General features: G+C 42.9%; 1 protein-coding gene across 1 annotated transcript in view; it reads left to right on the forward strand.

Moving 5' to 3' along the window:
* AFF2 (ALF transcription elongation factor 2) overlaps positions 1-18666 on the forward strand; it is a 276604-nt gene that overhangs the window by 155716 nt on the left and 102222 nt on the right. The window contains exons 4-5 of the mRNA XM_087728202.1: positions 6098-6142; positions 17437-17529. Coding sequence (XP_087584328.1) covers positions 6098-6142; positions 17437-17529 — 138 coding nt within the window. The remainder of the gene's footprint in view (positions 1-6097; positions 6143-17436; positions 17530-18666) is intronic.

The raw sequence follows: 18666 nt of genomic DNA on the forward strand, positions 1-18666 counted from the left end.
ATTTCTTTATACGGTAGGTAGGTAGGTAGGTAGGTAGGTAGGCAGGCAGGCAGGCAGGCTGGCAGGCAGGCAGACAATCAGACAGAAGAGAGATATTGTGAATTCCTTTCATTCCCAGTCAGCAAGGCTTAGCAAACAATCGTTCAGAGGAATGTTTATCAACACGAACCTTATCTCATTTGGAGAACTGAAAGATAACTAGTTTCCAAATGCAGGGCAAGGCAAAGCTTTGCACAGATTCTCTTATAGTCACAAACAGGACTTTCCACTCTTGAAACGACCAAAATAATGAATTATTTCCTGCAAAAGCCCACTCTCTGTTTGCTCCTCCTATGGAAGGAGCCAATCACCTCCACAGTGTGGCTTTACTCCTAAGCTGACCCTGCTTTCTTAGTTCTTCTTGTCTTCTGGCAGCTCTTGAGCCGAGGTGGCGCAGTGGTTAGGGTGCAGTACTGCAGGCCACTTCAGCTGACTGCTATCTGCAGTTCGGTGGTTCAAATCTCACCGGCTGAAGGTTGACTCAGCCTTCCATCCTTCCGAGGTGGGTGAAATGAGGACCCAGACTGTGGGGGCGATATGCTGACTCTGTAAACCGCTTAGAGAGGGCTGAAAGCCCCATGAAGCGGTATATAAGTCTAACTGCTATTGCTATTGCTATAGCTCTGCACATGCGCACACTGGGAACAGGCTGCAGCTGTTCTTCTGCCTCACTGCTGTCTAGCTCCCTCTCTGCCTCCGACGCAGAGCCCTCGTCTGAGCTTTCTTCAGCCCCCAGGACTGGACCATGTTCCTCCCCGACCTCCTCAATGTCTGATTCTGCTGCCACCTCCAATGGCCGCCAGTGGGACAGAACACCTGGTGTCTTAATCAGTAGACCAAGCTGGTTCATTTATCTGCAAGGCCCATTGACAGCTGGGATTGAAACAGGTTCCCATGCTGTGGCTCTCCTAAGAAACCATGCTTGATATGTTCATATCAGCCAGCATGAATGAAAATTGAACCATCTCCAAAGACATCTATCTATTCACAATTTCCCTCCGGGATTCTTGGCCTCTAGATATAACCATGCTTCTTCTTCTTCTTCTCCATTCTTGATGGGGTCCAATGGCAGGTCAACATGAAGAAAAGGATGAGCAGTAAGGGAAAGAAAATGAACGGGAGCCACCTTCTACAGGTTTCTCTGACCATAAGGGATGTTTATGGCCAGCATTTAGAGGAAGCGCTAGTTAGTTTGTTCAAAGAAATTTAGTCTTCAGCTTTCTGCCCCTGGGAAGCTGAAAATACCTAAGCAGGAAATAAGAAAGGAAGTTAAACGATGAATGATAATTTTGGGGACCGTCTGGTGAAATGGATTAATGTGTGGCGAAACACCTCTGGGGGCACCAGGCAGACTCTTGGAGGATAAAAACCTGCCAGTGTTGACAGATGAAAAAGGTCATCAGTGAAACAGTGTCAGGTGGTATTAGTCCTATCTTTAAATGAAATAAAATCTGAATTAATAGGGGAAAAAGAAGAAAAGAGAAAATGTGCCTTCATGGGTTCAGAGGTAAGCAGACTTAAATGCCTTCTTAAAAAGCTAAGATGACCAGAATCTAAATTCCGGACAACCCAACAGAAACGGAGGAGGAGGAGGGGGAGGAGGAGGAGGAGGAGGAGGAGGAGGAGGAGGAGGAGGAGGAGGAGAAGAAGAAGAAGAAGAAGAAGAAGAAGAAGAAGAAGAAGAAGAAGAAGAAGAAGAAGAAGAAGAAGAAGAAGATCATCTAGCTATTTGTTAAAGAATGATTACCCCCAAAAATTTTCATGCTACAAACATACAATGTGATTTTCTCCACTTCTCCCATATCCATTTCTGCTCCAGAGTAGATGTTAATGTTTCAGAAAAATGGTTAAAAGAGCAATAAAACAGTGCCTGCTCTACAAGATGCCACAAGAGGAGGTAATCACACTTGACTTAGGTGTAAGGCTTTGCATGGATCAATTATGCACATCTTTTTTGGAGTGCTCAATGTTCTCTGGTGCTCTTTGACGATTCTAGCAGCATGTGAAGATATGGAAAAAGGAGTCAGCACAATTTCTTTATGCATTCTCCTCCTTCTTTATGTCCAAGAAAACTAGTACATTTTGTTGTAAAGAATGAAGAGGTGAAGATATGGAAATTAAATATTGTTAAGTCGTGGTTTTCCCAGTTGCAATGGATGGCTGTGAAGGTTGGACCATAAGGAAGGCTAAGCGCCAAAGAATGGAGGCCTTTGAACTCTGGTGCTGGAGAAGAAGACTCCTGCATTGAGTCCCTTGGACTGCAAGGCCATCCAACCGGTCAGTCCTAGAGGAGATCAACACTGGCTGCTCTTTAGAAGGCCAGATCCTGAAGAGGAAACTCAAAGACTTTGGCCACCAAATGAGATGGAAGAAGGACTCCCTGGAGAAGAGCCTCATGCTGGGAACGACGGAGGGCCAAAGAAGAAGAAGGGGACAACAGAGAAGGAGGGGGCTGGATGGACTCACCAAAGCAGTCGGCAAGAGCTTAAATGGACTCCAAGGATGGTAGAGGACAGGAAGGCCTGGAGGAACATCATCCATGGGGTCGTGGTGGGTTGAACACGACGTCACAACTAACTAAAAACAAATCGTGGTCTACAGTTCTCTCCAACCAGGCCAACTTCTTGCCTTTTTAAAGAAAGGACCAAGTAGCCATTTTAGAAATATCTTGAATATTAAGTGTTAATAACAAAGCCATTATATTGGATTCTTGACCTTTCAGATTGACATTGCATGATGAGTAACCCACTCGAAGAAAGGAAAGAAGTCTTGTTCTTCCTTTCTAAATCCAAGCTGAATCAATGGCTATCAATTTTTAAGAGTTCTAATAACAGTCTTTCTAATACAGGTGGGGTATATTATTTCCGTAACAAATGACGAAAGGGCCTAGATTTTATTGCCATGGATTCTAAAGTAAAACCGGTAAAACCCACACCCCTCCGTTGACCTACAGTACGCATTTCAGCAAGAATCAAAGGAAACCCTCGTAAAAGCTATCAAGAGGCATTTCACAGCAGTCAGATTAATTGTGTTTTTCTTTTTACTGTATTTGAATGAAGTGATTGTCAAATAAAGTAAACCCTGACAGTTAATAGTGTCATTTACAGGCATAGAATTATTGGCTTGTTATTGGATGAAAACAAAAAGCAAACACTTTGCATTAAGAAGTTTTAATGTGTTTAAAATCCTCATTAGGGATTTATGAACGCAACTAGCTCAGCAGAACGTCTCATTAATAAGAAACCGAGCCGTGTGTTCCTTCTGTGGTGCAATTTCAGAGGTTGGGTGTTATTTTTTTGTTTTGCTTTTGTTGTGTATGCCTGCATGCTTATGAGTCTGTCTGTCTGTCTGTCTGTCTGTCTGTGTCTGTGCGTGCACCTGCTTTAATTTTTCCATGCTGCTGTCATTAAAGCTTTTGTTTGAACTTGGACCACACACTCTCAGAGTTAGCCTTTCATTGCTGCAATTTCAAAACCAACCAGAGAGACAGTTATGTCAGAAAGGTGTGTTGGTCCTCTTTGCCTTTTTTTTTTGGGTGAGCAATTAAGGAGTCTGGAGTGAAAACACCACTGATCTAAAGGGTTTCAAATCTTGGAAGGTCAGGAATCTCAGCTTTGAACAGATCTGCCGGCAGCTTTCGACAATCAAAGTTAAAGTGGTTTAAGGGGTGCTAGTAAAAATTCAGGGCTTGCACCCATCGGGATCCCCATATCAAAACACCTTCTGAATCTGAAAACCACATTTAACGCAGCTCAGAACTTGAGCCAAATGGTTCAGTTGAGATCTGCATGTGTGGGACTGATGGGGGTAGATTGTAGGGATGATGTTTTATCATATTTTATCTGTATCTTAAACGATTGTATTCTATTCCAATTTCATTTTAAATCCTATTTTATTCCAATTTCATTTTAAATCCTATTTTATTCCAATTTCATTTCAAATTGTTTTTATCAAATTTTAGTAACAATTTGTTTCTGGAACTTTGCACTTTGATAAGCCCAAGGGCTAATCAATCAATAAATAAATAAACGGGCTGTGCATTTGGTGGCATTGTAAGTTACATATTATAGCACAAAGAGCTTCATTTTATTGTTTCCCCCCCCCAGTGCAATTAATCCACCCCATCACTCTCAGGAACAAGTGACATTGGTGGCTCAGTGGCTAAGACGCTGAGCTTGTCGATCAGAAAGGTCAGCAGTTCGGCAGTTCGAATCTCTAGTATAGGTCTCCTGCATGAGCAGGGGTTGGGCTAGATGACCTCCAAGGTACCTTCCAACTCTGTTGCCATTAAATTCTGTTGTAAGCTGATTTTTCCCAGGCGTACGGCTTCCATTGATAAAAGTCTAATTTGAAATGTTGGAAATGACATTGGTCCATTCACAAAGAGACCATCAATTGTCCTTTCTCCCCCCCAGAATAGTTTACCAAAACTTCTAAATTTCTTTTCGTGTGTGTGTGTGTGTGTGTGTGTGTGTGTGTGTGTGTGTGTAAAGCAGATGAACAAAATTCCCACCGCCGAAATTGGCCAAATTTCGTAGCTACGTCTATTGCAAGTCTAAGCAAGAGTTTATCAGTGGGGGGGAAAAGAGAATCATCTCATCATAAATCTGAATCCATGTTTCAGAAACACACTTTTTAAAAGCAATTTGCCCAAGGTCTCTAAACTCTGTGGATTCTTGTCTTGGATTCAGTCTTTTCCAGTTTTACAAAGCCTGAAGTTTCTTTCTGTCCCAAATTTGCAAATTGTGCTAAATTCTGCCCCAGTTTTTTTCCCCAATTGTAGTAAATCCTTGGCCCCCCAAAAAAAAGTGTCCAAAAGAAGATTCTTCACCCAATTTATTTTTTTTAAATAAATCTTTAAAGCTCCCACAGGTATATCTTTAGCTATATTTGGCACAAACATGGATGGATTTCAGATTTATGTTCCAAAGACAGTCCTTTCTTTCTTAAATAGAGCTCAGAGTAAGTTTTCTGGGTCACGTAAACTGCTCTGGGGTTCCTAGGAGGAGTGGGAGATCTATATGCTATTACTGGCCCATCGGCTGGAGCAAATCAGAAGTTATTCAAAAGCCTGTTAATTCCTCTATCCCTTCTCTGTAGCTTAAATTCATCTGTACTACTCTTAAAAACTGTTTGCATGTTATAGTGGCAAACTGTCAGGCCCCAAGACCCAAGAATGACAGGTGGAGTTTCTTATGAGTAGTTTTCTTTATTCTTCTTCATCTACAGACCAGTGGTGGGTTGCCATTTTTTTACTACCAGTTTGGGCGCACTCACGTGGCGCTTCTGTGCATGTGCAGAAGCGTCCGGGCAGGTGGGTGGAGCTTCTTGCCACCGCTACTACCGGTTCCACCAATCCAGGCCGAACCAGGAACAACCCACCTCTGCTACAGACAGAATCTTGCCGGTCTAAAGCAACTATTTGCATAACTGCGAATATACTCTGAGATAAACTAGGGAGGATCCATTTTAACCCTCTACATGCTGATCAAATTTTCCAAGCTCTGTTGCCTGCTTGCCCTCGGGGAAGCAGCCCCTCCCTCCTGGAAATCCAGACTACATTCCACCACACAAACAGAAATATTATTCAGGCTGCAACTAGCTTAACAATCCTATCAGCTCCTCAATGCCGTTCCCCCCCCCCCGTATGGATTCTTCAGGCATGGAGATTTTCATTTCAAGAGCCGAGGTGGCACAGTGGTTAGGGTGCAGTACTGCAGCTGACTGTTATCTGCAGTTCAGTGGTTCAAATCTCACCGGCTCAAGGTTGACTCAGCCTTCCATCCTTCTGAGGTGGGTGAAATGAGGATCCAGACTGTGGGGGCGATATGCTGACTCTGTAAACCGCTTAGAGAGGGCTGAAAGCCCTATGAAGCGGTATATAAGTCTAACTGCTATTGCTATTGCTATTTGGGATTTGTTTCTTGATGTATACCTGAGCAATCATATAGATGGGAATCTTTACCTTAACCTTTTGATATTACCTGTCTTTTATTGGTACTATGACCCGGAAAATTCCTTTTTAGACTGACTATGTGTATCCTTCTCCCTGTTTTAGGTTAGTCTTCCCAATGACTCCAACTGTGTGGAAGAGATATTACGGGTAAGTTGAATTATTTTCTGTCAAATGTATCATAGAATCTCCCTAGTAGGTTACGTAGCAGTTAGTTTAGAACTGTAATGATATGGTCAAATCTCTGTTTATCTAGGTGATTTCTTGCTGAGTATCCTATTTCAGCTGGAGTAAGAGTGTGCATTGAACTTTGTGGAAGCATAGAAAAAAAATAGAATCAATTCCATCCATTAGTAAAGCAAAATCATGCTTTGAGAGGTGAACTTTCTTTAACAGAACTTTTTTATTTTTCTTCAAAAAAAAAACACAAATATGTCATCATTTGTCAATCATTAAAACATTGAAGTACAATTTTTTTTGTGTGTGTACCCCTCCCTCCCTCCACCCCCCACCCCCCCTCCTCCTTCCCCCCCCCGACTTCCCAGAACCCGTACACGGTATAGAATTTTAACTAACACAGTCTAAAATCTATTGAGAAAAAAGAAATAAAGAAATTAATGACATTCTAGATTGACCTTAGCTTCTTCTTACTGAACTAACTTTAAACAATTTAAATCATTTCTGATCTTAAGCATAGGCTAACTGGAATTTCTTAGTCCCGTATTTATTTTGTATATAGTCAATCCATTTTTTCCAGTCTCTTATAAACGAGACGAGAGAGGTGAACTTTCAACAGCCAAAGTAGTAACATCCGTAACTCCTGCAGAAATCTCAAGAAGTTGGGTGAAACCAGATACTTGCAGCAACCTCAACACACAAAACAAGGTTAAGGGTTAGAATTTGTATTCCTTATTCAAAAGCCACTTCAACTGAGTAACCTCAAACTAAAAATGGAGGTTAAAAGAAGGGGCCCAGAAATTAAGTAGACCATTCTGAAGGAGGTCCTTGTTGGTGGATCAAAGGTGTCCCATATTTGATGTAGTTTTCCATTCTATTACAATAAAGTTGTATCAGTCAGGTTAACCTTATTTATAGGTTCTTGCATATTCCTTACTCAAGGCCATACATTGTTTTCATATGGAGATTTCTGTGAAAGACAAATCTCTTTAGGTCACTAAACTTGGTGTCTGTTCAATGTTGCAAGTCTGAGTGGCTTCTTCAGATGATAAAATGTTGTTGGGGTTCACCAGGTGAGGAACGGCAAGCAGACCTTCTCCTTTAGGGGTTGTCCTGATGTCTTCACTGAAGACCCAACTAGGACACAACCCTGCTTTGAAGCAGGAATTCTTCATCTGTACTTAAGATTTCCCCAAGAGAGAATTGGCCCCAACAAAGAGAAAATTAAACAGTAAAGTGGGGAAGGACTGGGGGGAAATCTGGGAAAAGTCACCAAAACAATAGAATCAAAAGGGAGAAAAAATAAAAAATATGGAAATTACAAAAATAAGAAAAAAGAAAAAGCTAGGTGAATGAGTGGAAAGAAGGGAAATTCCCGAGAGACCAAGAGAAAGTGGTTAGGAAAAGAGGAAAGGATTCTCTAGTAGAATAAAATGAAATATGTTAACATTGCCAATGATATATGTTAAAGTGATGTGAGGGAAATAGATGAATACTATTAATTGTGGATAATTAACTAAGTGAAATGTTTATTATACCAAATTAAATCTGAGGTTATATGTTAAAAGTAGAATAAAAGATGGAAATGAAATGTTAAATTTGATTAATTTGGAGGGGCAAACAATGATATTGTTTATCTATAAATTAAACTTAAGATGGGAAATATGGAAAGAAAATAATATGGCTGAAATTGAAAATGGCAATATGATGTAAAATGAACTATGCATATGAGAAGGATGTTAAGGGGGAAAACCAGGCAACGCTTTGTTTATAAAAGAAGTTAAAATATGTAACAAGAAAATTAAAAAAGGCCCTTTGTTAAAAAGAAAAAAGATTTCCCCAAGAGCTTAAACTTGATTTTTGTGAGTTTGAGCTTTGTATGCACAGAGTTTTAAACTAATAGACTAATCCAGTCAATGATTGTATGTTCACAAAAGTCACATCCCCACTTCTTCTTCATGTTGGTTGGGAAGCAGATCTATGGGGTGTCAAACTGGGGAAGAGACTGATCAGTGAAGCTTCTCTCGCGAAGGGGGAAGAAAACTCCAAATTTAGGATGGAGCAAGATCGCTTCAATGTGTAAGATCTCAACAGATCCAAGAACAATCTCCTTCTAGTTAGGGACAATCGCGCCATCCTTCCAGATAAATAGTTGGACAGGTGCAGTATTAATTAAAAGCGGCACAGACCCAAGCAAAACAGAGGCTGCTTATAATTAGAATAAAATGACGAGAATTAAATGAACAAAACTCTGTAATTTATTCTCTCTCTTTGCCCCTCCTGGTGACTAGCTTCACTCTAATGACATTGGAGAATATGTAAATTGATCAGCAGGTGAAAATGCCCTTGACTGGGAAAATTATATGCAATATTACCTTTCCCGTATCATTTGAAAGGCCCTAATCGACTTAATACGCACCAGCCCTGGTTGAGATGACTTGTTCACAAAGCAAAATTAGCCTGCTAATAGGCTTCTCCCCGTGTCCCTCACCCTCCCGGAACACCACCCCCCCACCCTAATTGTTTCTTTTCATCTGGGTGCAGATGCATCCAGTGTCCACAAAGAGTTTCAAAACACGCACATGCCACTTTTGCTGGGAAGAGTCTGCGGAGGGTGGGGGGGGGAAGGATACAATCTGAATTTCAAATGGTTTCTTTCAGACGTCATTGCACAAATGAATAGCAAGCTGGCCAGCAGAGTCAATCATAAGAGTTCTGACAAATATGGGAACACCTTGGGAAGGAAGTGATGTCAAATGCCAGTAGCTTAGCAACCTAGGTTTTCTGCGCTCTGAAGAAGGAGGCACAACGAGCACTTTTCACCAGAGAGCACATCAATCAACCGTGATCATAACAGCTGGCAGAATCAGGGATCTTTGCCATAGTTGTTGTATTGTGTTGTTGTGTATCTGAGGGGATACCACAAAGAGTAGGGGTGGGGGTGTCAACCTATTCTCCAAACTACCTGAAGGCAGGACAAGAAGTAACGGATGGAAACTAATCAAGGAGAAAACCAACCAAGAACTAAGGAGAAATTTCCTCGACAGATTAACAATTAATCATTAGCATGACTTCCCTCCAGAAGTTATGGATGCTCCAACCCTAGAAGTTTTTTTTAAAAAAAAAAAAAAGATGGACCACCATTTGTCTGAAATGGTGTAGGGTTTGCTACCCAAGTAGGGGGTTGGACTAGAAGACCTCCAAGGTCCCTTCCAACTGTGTTATTCTGTTATTCATACATTCAATTTCTAGGATTAGCTCGGTGTCCCTGTTAACTTTTGTTCCATTTTGCTGGATATTTATCTTGGTTAATGTATCAGGAAGCAGGAAATCAAATGCTCTGAGTTCCTTACTTAGTTGTCCAATGCATAGAGACTTAAATTCCTTTTGATCCAGACATTTTGCCACGGAAATTTGTTCCTGGCCAGAAAGGCTCTGATTCAACCTAGACTGTCTGCTTTCTCTTCCTACTGATAATGGGTTTGTTCTATTATTATTTTTTAACTGAAGCTCCATATCCTTCGTAAACCACAAAAGAAGGGCTGCAACCTACATTTCTATTCATCTGAAATCATTGAGAGCTGGTTGACAATACCTTGGCAAGGAGAGTATAAATTAACTGCTCTTTGTAGCTGTTCTGCCAAAACCAACTTTGGGAGAAGACTCTTTCTCTAAGAAGTCTAGACCAGTGGTTCCCAAACTTGGCAACTTTAAGACTTGTGGACTTCAACTCCCAGAATTCTCCAGCCAGCACAGCTGTGCTGGCTGGAGAATTCTGGGAGTTGAAGTCCACAAGTCTTAAAGTTGCCAAGTTTGGGAACCACTGGTCTAGACCAAGGGACAAAGGACATTTTGCAAGGAGTGAAACCTGGAAAAATGGAGATTAAGTGGAGAACATTAAGTGGAAAAATGGAGATTAAGTGGAGAACACCCCCAGGACACAAAACAGACCTCTAAAGTAGAAGAGGAGGTCAATCCGTTCTCCAAAGTACCTGAGGGCAGGACAAGAAGCAATGGATGGAAACTAATCAAGGAAAGAACCAAGTACTAAGGAGAAATTTCCCAACAGTGAGAACAATTAATCAGTGGGACAACTTGCCTCCAGAAATTGTGGGTGTTCCAACATTGGAAGATTTAAAGAAGAGATTGGTCAACCATTCGTTTGAAATGGGGTAGGGTCTCCTACTTGAGCAGGGGGCTTGGATTAGAAGACTTCCATGGTCCCTTCCAACTCTCTTATTCTGCTAAAATTCAGTGAATTGGTGACTGCACACATACATACACATTCTGGTTTGGGCATTCGATGCCGAAAAGATTCACCATCGCTGGTTTAGGATATTTTTTTTAGATCTTTGCCAGTGTCCATTTTAAGAATAACTCTACTTTTTCCCCCCACTGCTTCAAATTCTTGCATTGGCTTCTCTCAAAACCTGCTGGCCAAACTCGAGTCAAAGCATCCATTCATCTGAATAGTATAAGGCTAGACTTAGTGTAAATAACATATCTCACAATTAAGTTGTTCCAGCAGGTGTATGTAAAAGGAACTGACTGGAGGGATAAAATATTTCATCTTTAGGTGTTGTTGTTTTTTTAAAATGTGAGCTTGGAAGAGATAGATGGATTTTATTCACGCAACGCTGCTTTTTGGGCTGCTTAGAGTGATTTCCAAGAACAACAAATAGGTATTTTTCAAACCACAGGAAAACATAAGGAAAGACGTTTCAACCAAAAATAATATTTCCCTTTTGGAGAAGAGAAAGCAAAGAGGAAACATTTTCCACCTCCAATTAGAAAGCAATTCCAAACATTTAGACCAGATTTCTACAGTTCCCTACATTGAAACTTTTATTATGGTTACTGTTTTTATTTTATTTTATTTTTTGTTATAAATCCAGTTTTAAAATAAAATGTCACGTTCAATCAAGAGACATAGAAGAATAACGTCAATTCCTCCTGAGGAAGTATAATTTCACATGAACCAACCTCAAAGCTTGATGGGATGGCATTTTTTCATCCTTATCCCACCAGATACCCCAATAAGCCCATTTTCAACCAGCCTTCCCCCCCCCCCCGCACACACACACATAGAAAGAATTCCCCAAAACTCCAAACTGATGACAGAATGAACTGGAGACTCAGAACTGAAAATGACCAAATGCATCTATTCCAGTGTTTCTCAACCTTGGCAACTTGAAGATGTCTGGACTTCAACTCCCAGAATTCCCCAGCCAGCATTCGCTGGCTGGGGAATTCTGGGAGTTGAAGTCCAGACATCTTCAAGTAGCCAAGCTTGAGAAACACTGATCTATTCCAAGATCCCAGTTATTCCAAAAAGATTGATGCCAGTCTTGAATGTAGATGGTCCACATTTTAAGAATGCTTGAAGAACCATTGGCCAAATAAAGTTATTCTATTCTATTCTGTTATCAGAGGGTGCGACATGGAACTATATCCATCATCCTTGAACAATTGATTTTGAAACATCTTTTTTTTAAAAAATCTGCTCCATCCTTCAATTCATCTATTAGGAGCTACATCTTTCTGCTTACTGTGGATACACAACTGGAGAGAAATTATAAAAAATAGCTCCATTTCACGGAGAAGATGCAGGTGGCTCTCTTTTTTTCCAAAGCTGGCAGCAGTCAGCAGAGTCAGACAGTGAGGAGGGTTGGGGAGGAACCTGGGCCAGTCCTGGAGTCTGGGGAAGGCTTGGAGAAGGGCTCTGTGTCAGAGGCAGAGAGGGGGCCAGGGCCTTCTGGCAGTTCTCAGCTGCCTATGGAGCTAGACAGCAGTGAGGCAGAGGAACAGCTGGAGCCTGTTCCCAGTGTGCGCATGCACAGAGCTGCCAGAAGAAAAGAACAACTCAGAAGTCAGGCTCAACTTGGGAGTAAAGCCACAGGTGGAAGGTGCTTGGCTCCTCCCATAGGAAATAAAAGAGGAGCGAAAGAGGAGGGGTTTTTTGCAGGAAAAAATTTGCTCAGTTGGTCGTTAGATTTGTTTCAGGAGTGTGGAGATCTGTCCGTGAATCTCAGAGACTCTGTGCCCAGACTTTCCTTCCACAGCACCTCATTTGGAAAGTGTTTACATGGCAGCTTTCCAAGCTAGATAAGGTCTGTGGTCATAAATATTCCTTTGAAAGACTGTTTGCCAAGCCTTTGCTGAATGTGAATGAGAGGAATTCACATTCGTATAATAAAAGGGTTTTTGTGGAGACCAGGACTCTGCCTCGGGCTTTTTGGGGAAGCCTCAGTCAGAACAAAAGCTAACAGAATTGATAAGGCAACTTGCCTCTCACAAAATGGAGAATATGTTTCCGTATTCTCCTTTGCGCCAAGTAATTTGAGGAAACTTAGTCTGATCTAATGGCTCCCTCAGCCATAACACAGTCCTGTGCATCCATTTAATGATCCTCTTATAATTTAGTGTCCCGTTTTAATGAAAAGGAGTCACGGATTAGGTGAAATCAGTTAGAATGCAACGAGAAAATGGAGAATTCCGTTTGAATCCTCCCGTATGCTAAATGGGCTGCTAATCTGCTATGGCTGAGGAGACATGAGTTTAATTTTTTTTTATTATTTTTAGGAGTTTGGCTGCCAGTTTTGGAGAGAGGCAGTTGGTGGGTTCAGAGGCTTAGTGCATAAAGTAGAACTAAACACTTTCAGGAATAATTCCAGAAACAGGCACTTTTGGGTAGTTTTCCTTCTGTCCTTTAGGGAAGCCAAAGATATTTTCTGTAAATCAAAATTTTTATTAAGGTATTTTGAAATGTTTATGTTTATTCCATTTGTATGCTGCCCTATTCCCGAGAGACTCAGGACTCATTTTGTTGTTGTTAGTTGTGAAGTCATGTCCAACCCATCGCGACCCCATGGACAACATTCCTCCAGGCCTTCCTGTCCTCTCCCATCCCCTGGAGTCCATTTCAGCTCACGCCGGCTGCTTCGGTGACTCCATCCAGCCACCTCCTTCTCTGCCGTCCCCTTCTTCTTCTTTTGCCCTCCATCCTTCCCAGCATGAGGCTCTTCTCCAGGGAGTCCTTCCTTCCTTCTCATTAGGTGCCCAAAGTATTTGCTATGTCCTCAGAGTTAGGGCACCTGGTCCTCTGAATAGAGCAGTATCCAAGTTTCATCTTCAGGACCTGGCCTTCTAAAGAGCAGTCAGAGTTGATCTCTTATTATCTACTTCACCAAATTGCTCCCGGGGCCAAATCATGGGAAAGAGACTTTTCCTGCAGAAACGCAAGATGAATGCAATTGTACTTTCAAACAAACATGTTTTGTCTGCTTTATTTCTGGGATGCAGTTCATCCTGCCTCTTCACTCCTTCAAGAGTATCGTGGAATTAATTGCTCTGCCTGCTAATTCTCTTCAATTCTTTTGAGAGCCATTAATTCTTCTGCCTTAGAGACAAATTGTGCCACAACATCCTCTTTTTTTTCTGGCCATTCATTAGCGTCTTCTGGGTGTATGCTTCTCCGCTCTATACGTGACAGCACCTACAGCTACTTTTAAAACAACAACAGTATCCATGAAGAAGAAAAGGAAGAATCCGGAATTGGTTTAATGCCTATTCCTCATTAATACAATTTAAGGGGATTAAAACCTGGAGCCGGTTAAAACAATGCTTCAATCTTTAGTTTTACTTTTTTTAGGATGGATTTGACACCTGAGTCAAATTCAGCAATTCTCTAGTGTCATTTCTGAAAGCGCCGTCTTTCTCTTCTGCACCACTTCATGCAAGAAATCTGAACTTTTTTTCCCCTTAGTTAACAGAGTTTTGGAAACCCTGGCCTGCATTCTGAAATGAAGCTTTAGCTGCTTGGTGTACATGAAGGCTCTCCAAATTTAGCAACGTTAAGACGTGTGGACTTCAACTCCCAGAATTTCCCAGCCAGCATGGCCCACAAGTCTTAAAATTGCCAAGTTCGGAGACCTTTGGTCTAACAGAATCACAGAGTTGGAAGGGACCTCCTTGGAGCCAAGGTGGCGCAGTGGTTAAATGCAGCACTGCAGGCTACTGCTAGATCAGCAGGTCAGCGGTTCAAATCTCACCGGCTCAGGGTTGACTCAGCCTTCCATCCTTCCGAGGTGGGTAAAATGACCCAGATTGTTGGGGGCAATATGCTGACTCTCTGTAAACCGCTTAGAGAGGGCTGAAAGCCCTATGAAGCGGTATATAAGTCTACTGCTATTCTAATCCAACCCTTTGCTCAGGAAGGAAACCCTACGTCATTTCAGAACTAAATTCAGTTTTCCTACCTTTGGCTTGAAATAGGGATCTCCCAGAAAATAAGTCCCATCTGAGAATCTGGTCAGCCCTCAAAACCTTTAAGAAACAGCGAATATGGCACAGTGGCTAAGGATTCAAACAGTAAAAGTTCCCCTCGCATATATGTGCTAGTCATTCCCGACTCTAGGGGGTGTTTCAAAGCCGAAGACGTCTCCATGGCATGACTCAATGCCGAAGGTGCACGGAACGCTGTTCCCTTCCCACCAAAGGGGGTTCCTATTTTTCTACTTGCATTTTTTACCTGCTTTCCAACTGCTAGGTTGGCAGAAGCTGGGACAAGTGATTTGTGATTTGTGATTTTATTAATATTTGTAGGCCGCCCTTTTCCCTGAGGGGACTCAGGGCGGCTCACATAAAATCGGGGAGGGGGAATACAGACATTAAACATAGAGACATATAATAAAATAGTAAACAACATACATTCATCATTCGGGAGGGGCAACTATCCTTGTCCCCAGGCCTGACGGGTTAGCCAGTTCTTCAAGGCTGTGCGGAAGGTTTGGACGGTGGAGAGGGTACGAATCTCCACGGGGAGCTCGTTCCAAAGGGTCGGGGCAACTACTGAGAAGGCCCTCCTCCTTGTAGTTGCCAGCCGACACTGGCTGGCCGATGGAATACGGAGGAGGCCTAATCTATGTGATCTTATTGGTCGCAGGGAGGTAATTGGCAGAAGTAACAGGAGCTCACTCTGTTATGCAGCACTAGGGATTTGAACTGCTGAACTGCTAACCTTTCTGATGGACAAGCTCAGTGTCTAAGCCACTGAGCCACCGTGTCCCTATTCAAACATATCCAGGAAATTATGGAAATGAGTGACTCTTTCTCAACCCAATACCTGTCAGTCCCTCTAGGTTGAGCAGACCATGAATCAACTCCATAGAAAAGTTTTAATTGAGATTGATTCTAAACACACTTGCTGGGCTATTGAGTCAGACCTTCTCCCCTTTCTTACACTCAGGTGGATTAGGAAGGAGTCCTTCTGATTCACTTCCTAATGTTATCTGCTTGTTGTGGGCTTAAGATACATTTTTTCCTCTTAATACCCAAATTATCTTGTCCATCTCTGTCAAGGACATCTTCCCTGTTCTACAGAGTGGCTGTTGTGGGGATAAATTAAGGCAGTGTTCTGACCGAGGCTTCCCAAGAGCCGGAAGCAAACTCCTGATCCTGCCAAAAAAACCACCTTGTATTAATTTACTGTGAATTCTGCTCATTCACATCCAGCAAAGTCTTTCGAGGGAGGATTTACAGTCACAGACCTTATCTGGCTTGGAGAGCTGCCAGTCTGAGATCTGCAAAACGTGGCAAGGAGTCTCGGAGAGAACTAATTGTCTCCTGCAAATTCCACTCCCCTTTTGTTCCCCTTTTATTTCCTCTGGGAGATAAATTCATCATCCACCTGTGGCCTTACTCCCAAGTCAACCCCTGTTCTTTAGCTGTTCCCTTTGTCTGGCAACTCTGTGCATGCGCACACTGGGAAGAGGCTCCAGCTGTTCTTCTGCCCCACTGATGTCCGACTCTGAAGGCAGCTGATAACTGTCAGATGGCCCTGTCCCCCTCTCTGCCTCCAACACAGAGCCCTCATCAGAGCCTTCCCCAGACTCCAGGACTGGCCCAGGTTCCTCCCCAACTTCCTCCCTGTCCGAATCTGCTGGCAGTTCTGCTGGCCTCTGGCAGGCCACAACAGGCAGGCCCCTCTGTTAGGTGGTCTTAGAGAAAGGGAAGGAGATATTCACCCTCACCTTCACATGCAGCATCCATAGGTTATGTAATGATTGGGTCAAAAGTCATTCTGTCTGAACGGATGGCTGAAGGGCAGGGCTGAAGCAATCTATACTCAGGATCCATGATGGTGTGAGAAGGTATTGGACAGCCAATACCTCCTTTGAGACGAAGCCCTCTCTTCCCTTTCCAGATATGCGCTTTTAAAGCAAATAGTTACTTTACTTTGACTGAGTTATTGATGTAACTGTTGCAACCTTCTTAAAAATTGATTGCATTGGTTTACTCCCAATTACATCTTGGAGAGTTACATGTCACTCAGAGCTGCTGGATGAGAGCAGCCTGCAAATAAACAAAGAAATACATCAAGAAACTAAAATCAAACCTCCCCTGCTTTCTTTCTTTCTTTTTTTTAACAAAAACATTACACAAACGCGGGCAAGCTGAAAAATGCCATCCATTTCTGGAGAGGCTGATTTTCACACATCATACTCTGCTCTGCTTTAAACTCTGTTGTGCTGAAGAAGCCACCAATGGTTGGGTGCATTTTTCATTCTCATACCTGAAGCCCTAGTAAAGACCACACCTAGAATCCTGAATCCAGTTTGGTCACCACACTATAAAAAAAGATGTTGAGACTCTAGAAAAAGTGCAGAGAAGAGCAACCAGGATGATGAGGGGACTGGAGGCTAAAACGTACAATGAACGGTTGCAGGAACTGGGCCTGGCTAGTCTAGTGAAGAGAAGGACCAGGGGAGACAGGATAGCAGCCTTCCAATATTTGAGGGGCTGCCCCAGAGGTGAGGGGGTCAATCTATTCTCCAAAACACCCAATGGCCAGACAAAGAATAATGGATGGAAACTGACCAAGGAGAGATTCAACCTAGAAATAAGGAGAAATTTTCTGACAGTGAGGACAATCAACCCATGGAGCAAAAGTTGCCTTCAGAAGTTGTGGGAGCTTCATCCCTGGAGGCTTTCAAGGAGAGACTGGACTGCCATCTGTCAGAAAGGGTGTATGGTCTCCTGCTTGGGCAGGGGGGTTGGACTAGATGACTACAAGGTCCCTCCCAATTTATAGCCTAATTTACAAATCACACAAGAAACCCAAACAATTGCATGGCTTAGCCCCGGCATGTGAGTCGTCCCCCCACAGTGTGACTTTGGGGATGCTTAGAAGGAAAGGCAAAGAGAAAGGACATGGTTTGGTCTTGACTTGAAAATATACTCCTATGTTTTGTTTGATCCATTGCTAGGAGATGACCCATTCATGGCCTCCGCCTCTCACTGCTATCCACACTCCCGGCAAAGCGGAACAGAACAAATTTACTATCCCAAGCAAGGCCCAGGTAGGTTTAAGAGCATCTTGCAAATGTGTGTTTGTTCAGAGATACGAAATCACAAGGTAGTACGTTGTGATGTTGGGTCTACCGCTCCCAGAATTCCCTTGGAGCGAGCCAAGGCCATTGGTGACGTTTTGCACTCCCAATCTGTCTAATAAAACCTGATTGCATGATGTTGAGATACGCAGTTCATGAGGCCACCTCTGAAGACTGTGACAACATGGTCCAGAATGCAGCCCTGTGCAGTTTTGAGTGTCCCTTTATGACACCATGTCTCTGGGTTACCCCACTGCTGTACAGGCTGCACTGGTTTGAACATGGCAATAGCAATAGCAGTTAGACTTATATACCGCTTCATAGGGCTTTCAGCCCTCTCTAAGCGGTTTACAGAGTCAGCATATCACCCCCAACAACAATCCGGGTCCTCATTTCACCCACCTCGGAAGGATGGAAGGCTGAGTCAACCTTGAGCCGGTGAGATTTGAACAGCCGAACTGCAGAACTGCAGTCAGCTGGAGTGGCCTGCAGTGCTGCATTTAACTACTGTGCCACCTCGGCTGGTTCTCACCTTGGAAGCCCTGTGTAAATTGGGGATAAGTTATTTGTAGGAATGTCTCTCCTGGAGGACATCTGCCTATTGCACCAGATTATTCCATCTATGAATTCCACTGAATTCCTCTCTCTCTCCCGCCCTCCTTTCTTTCCTCTCTCCCTCCCATCCTTCCTCTCTCCCTTCCTTCCCTCCCTTCCTTCCTCCCCTTTCCCAGTTTCTATTTTCCTGCCCTCTTTCCATCAGAAGCACAGATTCCAATTAGGCCTATCAGTGGTTTAAGCACCAGACTGGTTTAAGCACCAGTCATTAATACATGTCCCTCTTACGGCAAATGTGGGACGTGACCTTTCAGAAGCCATAGCAGACACGAACCCTAATATCTCGATGTCTTTGATTTGGATGCTGGACTTTCCATGTTTGATCCTTGATGCCTTCAGAAAAGACTGGGGACATCCTGAAGAGCAGGTGCCCCTTCGTGAGCAAGATTGGCAAAGGACAGAGATCTTGGGGGAAATGGGGATATGGACAAATGATTGAATATTCATCCAGAAGTGAGGTTGTCTTGTTAACATTTTAGTGGGCTAACTTCT

The sequence above is a fragment of the Thamnophis sirtalis genome, unplaced genomic scaffold (assembly GCF_051295495.1).
Source record: "Thamnophis sirtalis isolate CommonGarterSnake01/CBP01778 unplaced genomic scaffold, rThaSir2_p1.2 scaffold_13, whole genome shotgun sequence".
Lineage (NCBI taxonomy): Eukaryota > Metazoa > Chordata > Lepidosauria > Squamata > Natricidae > Thamnophis > Thamnophis sirtalis.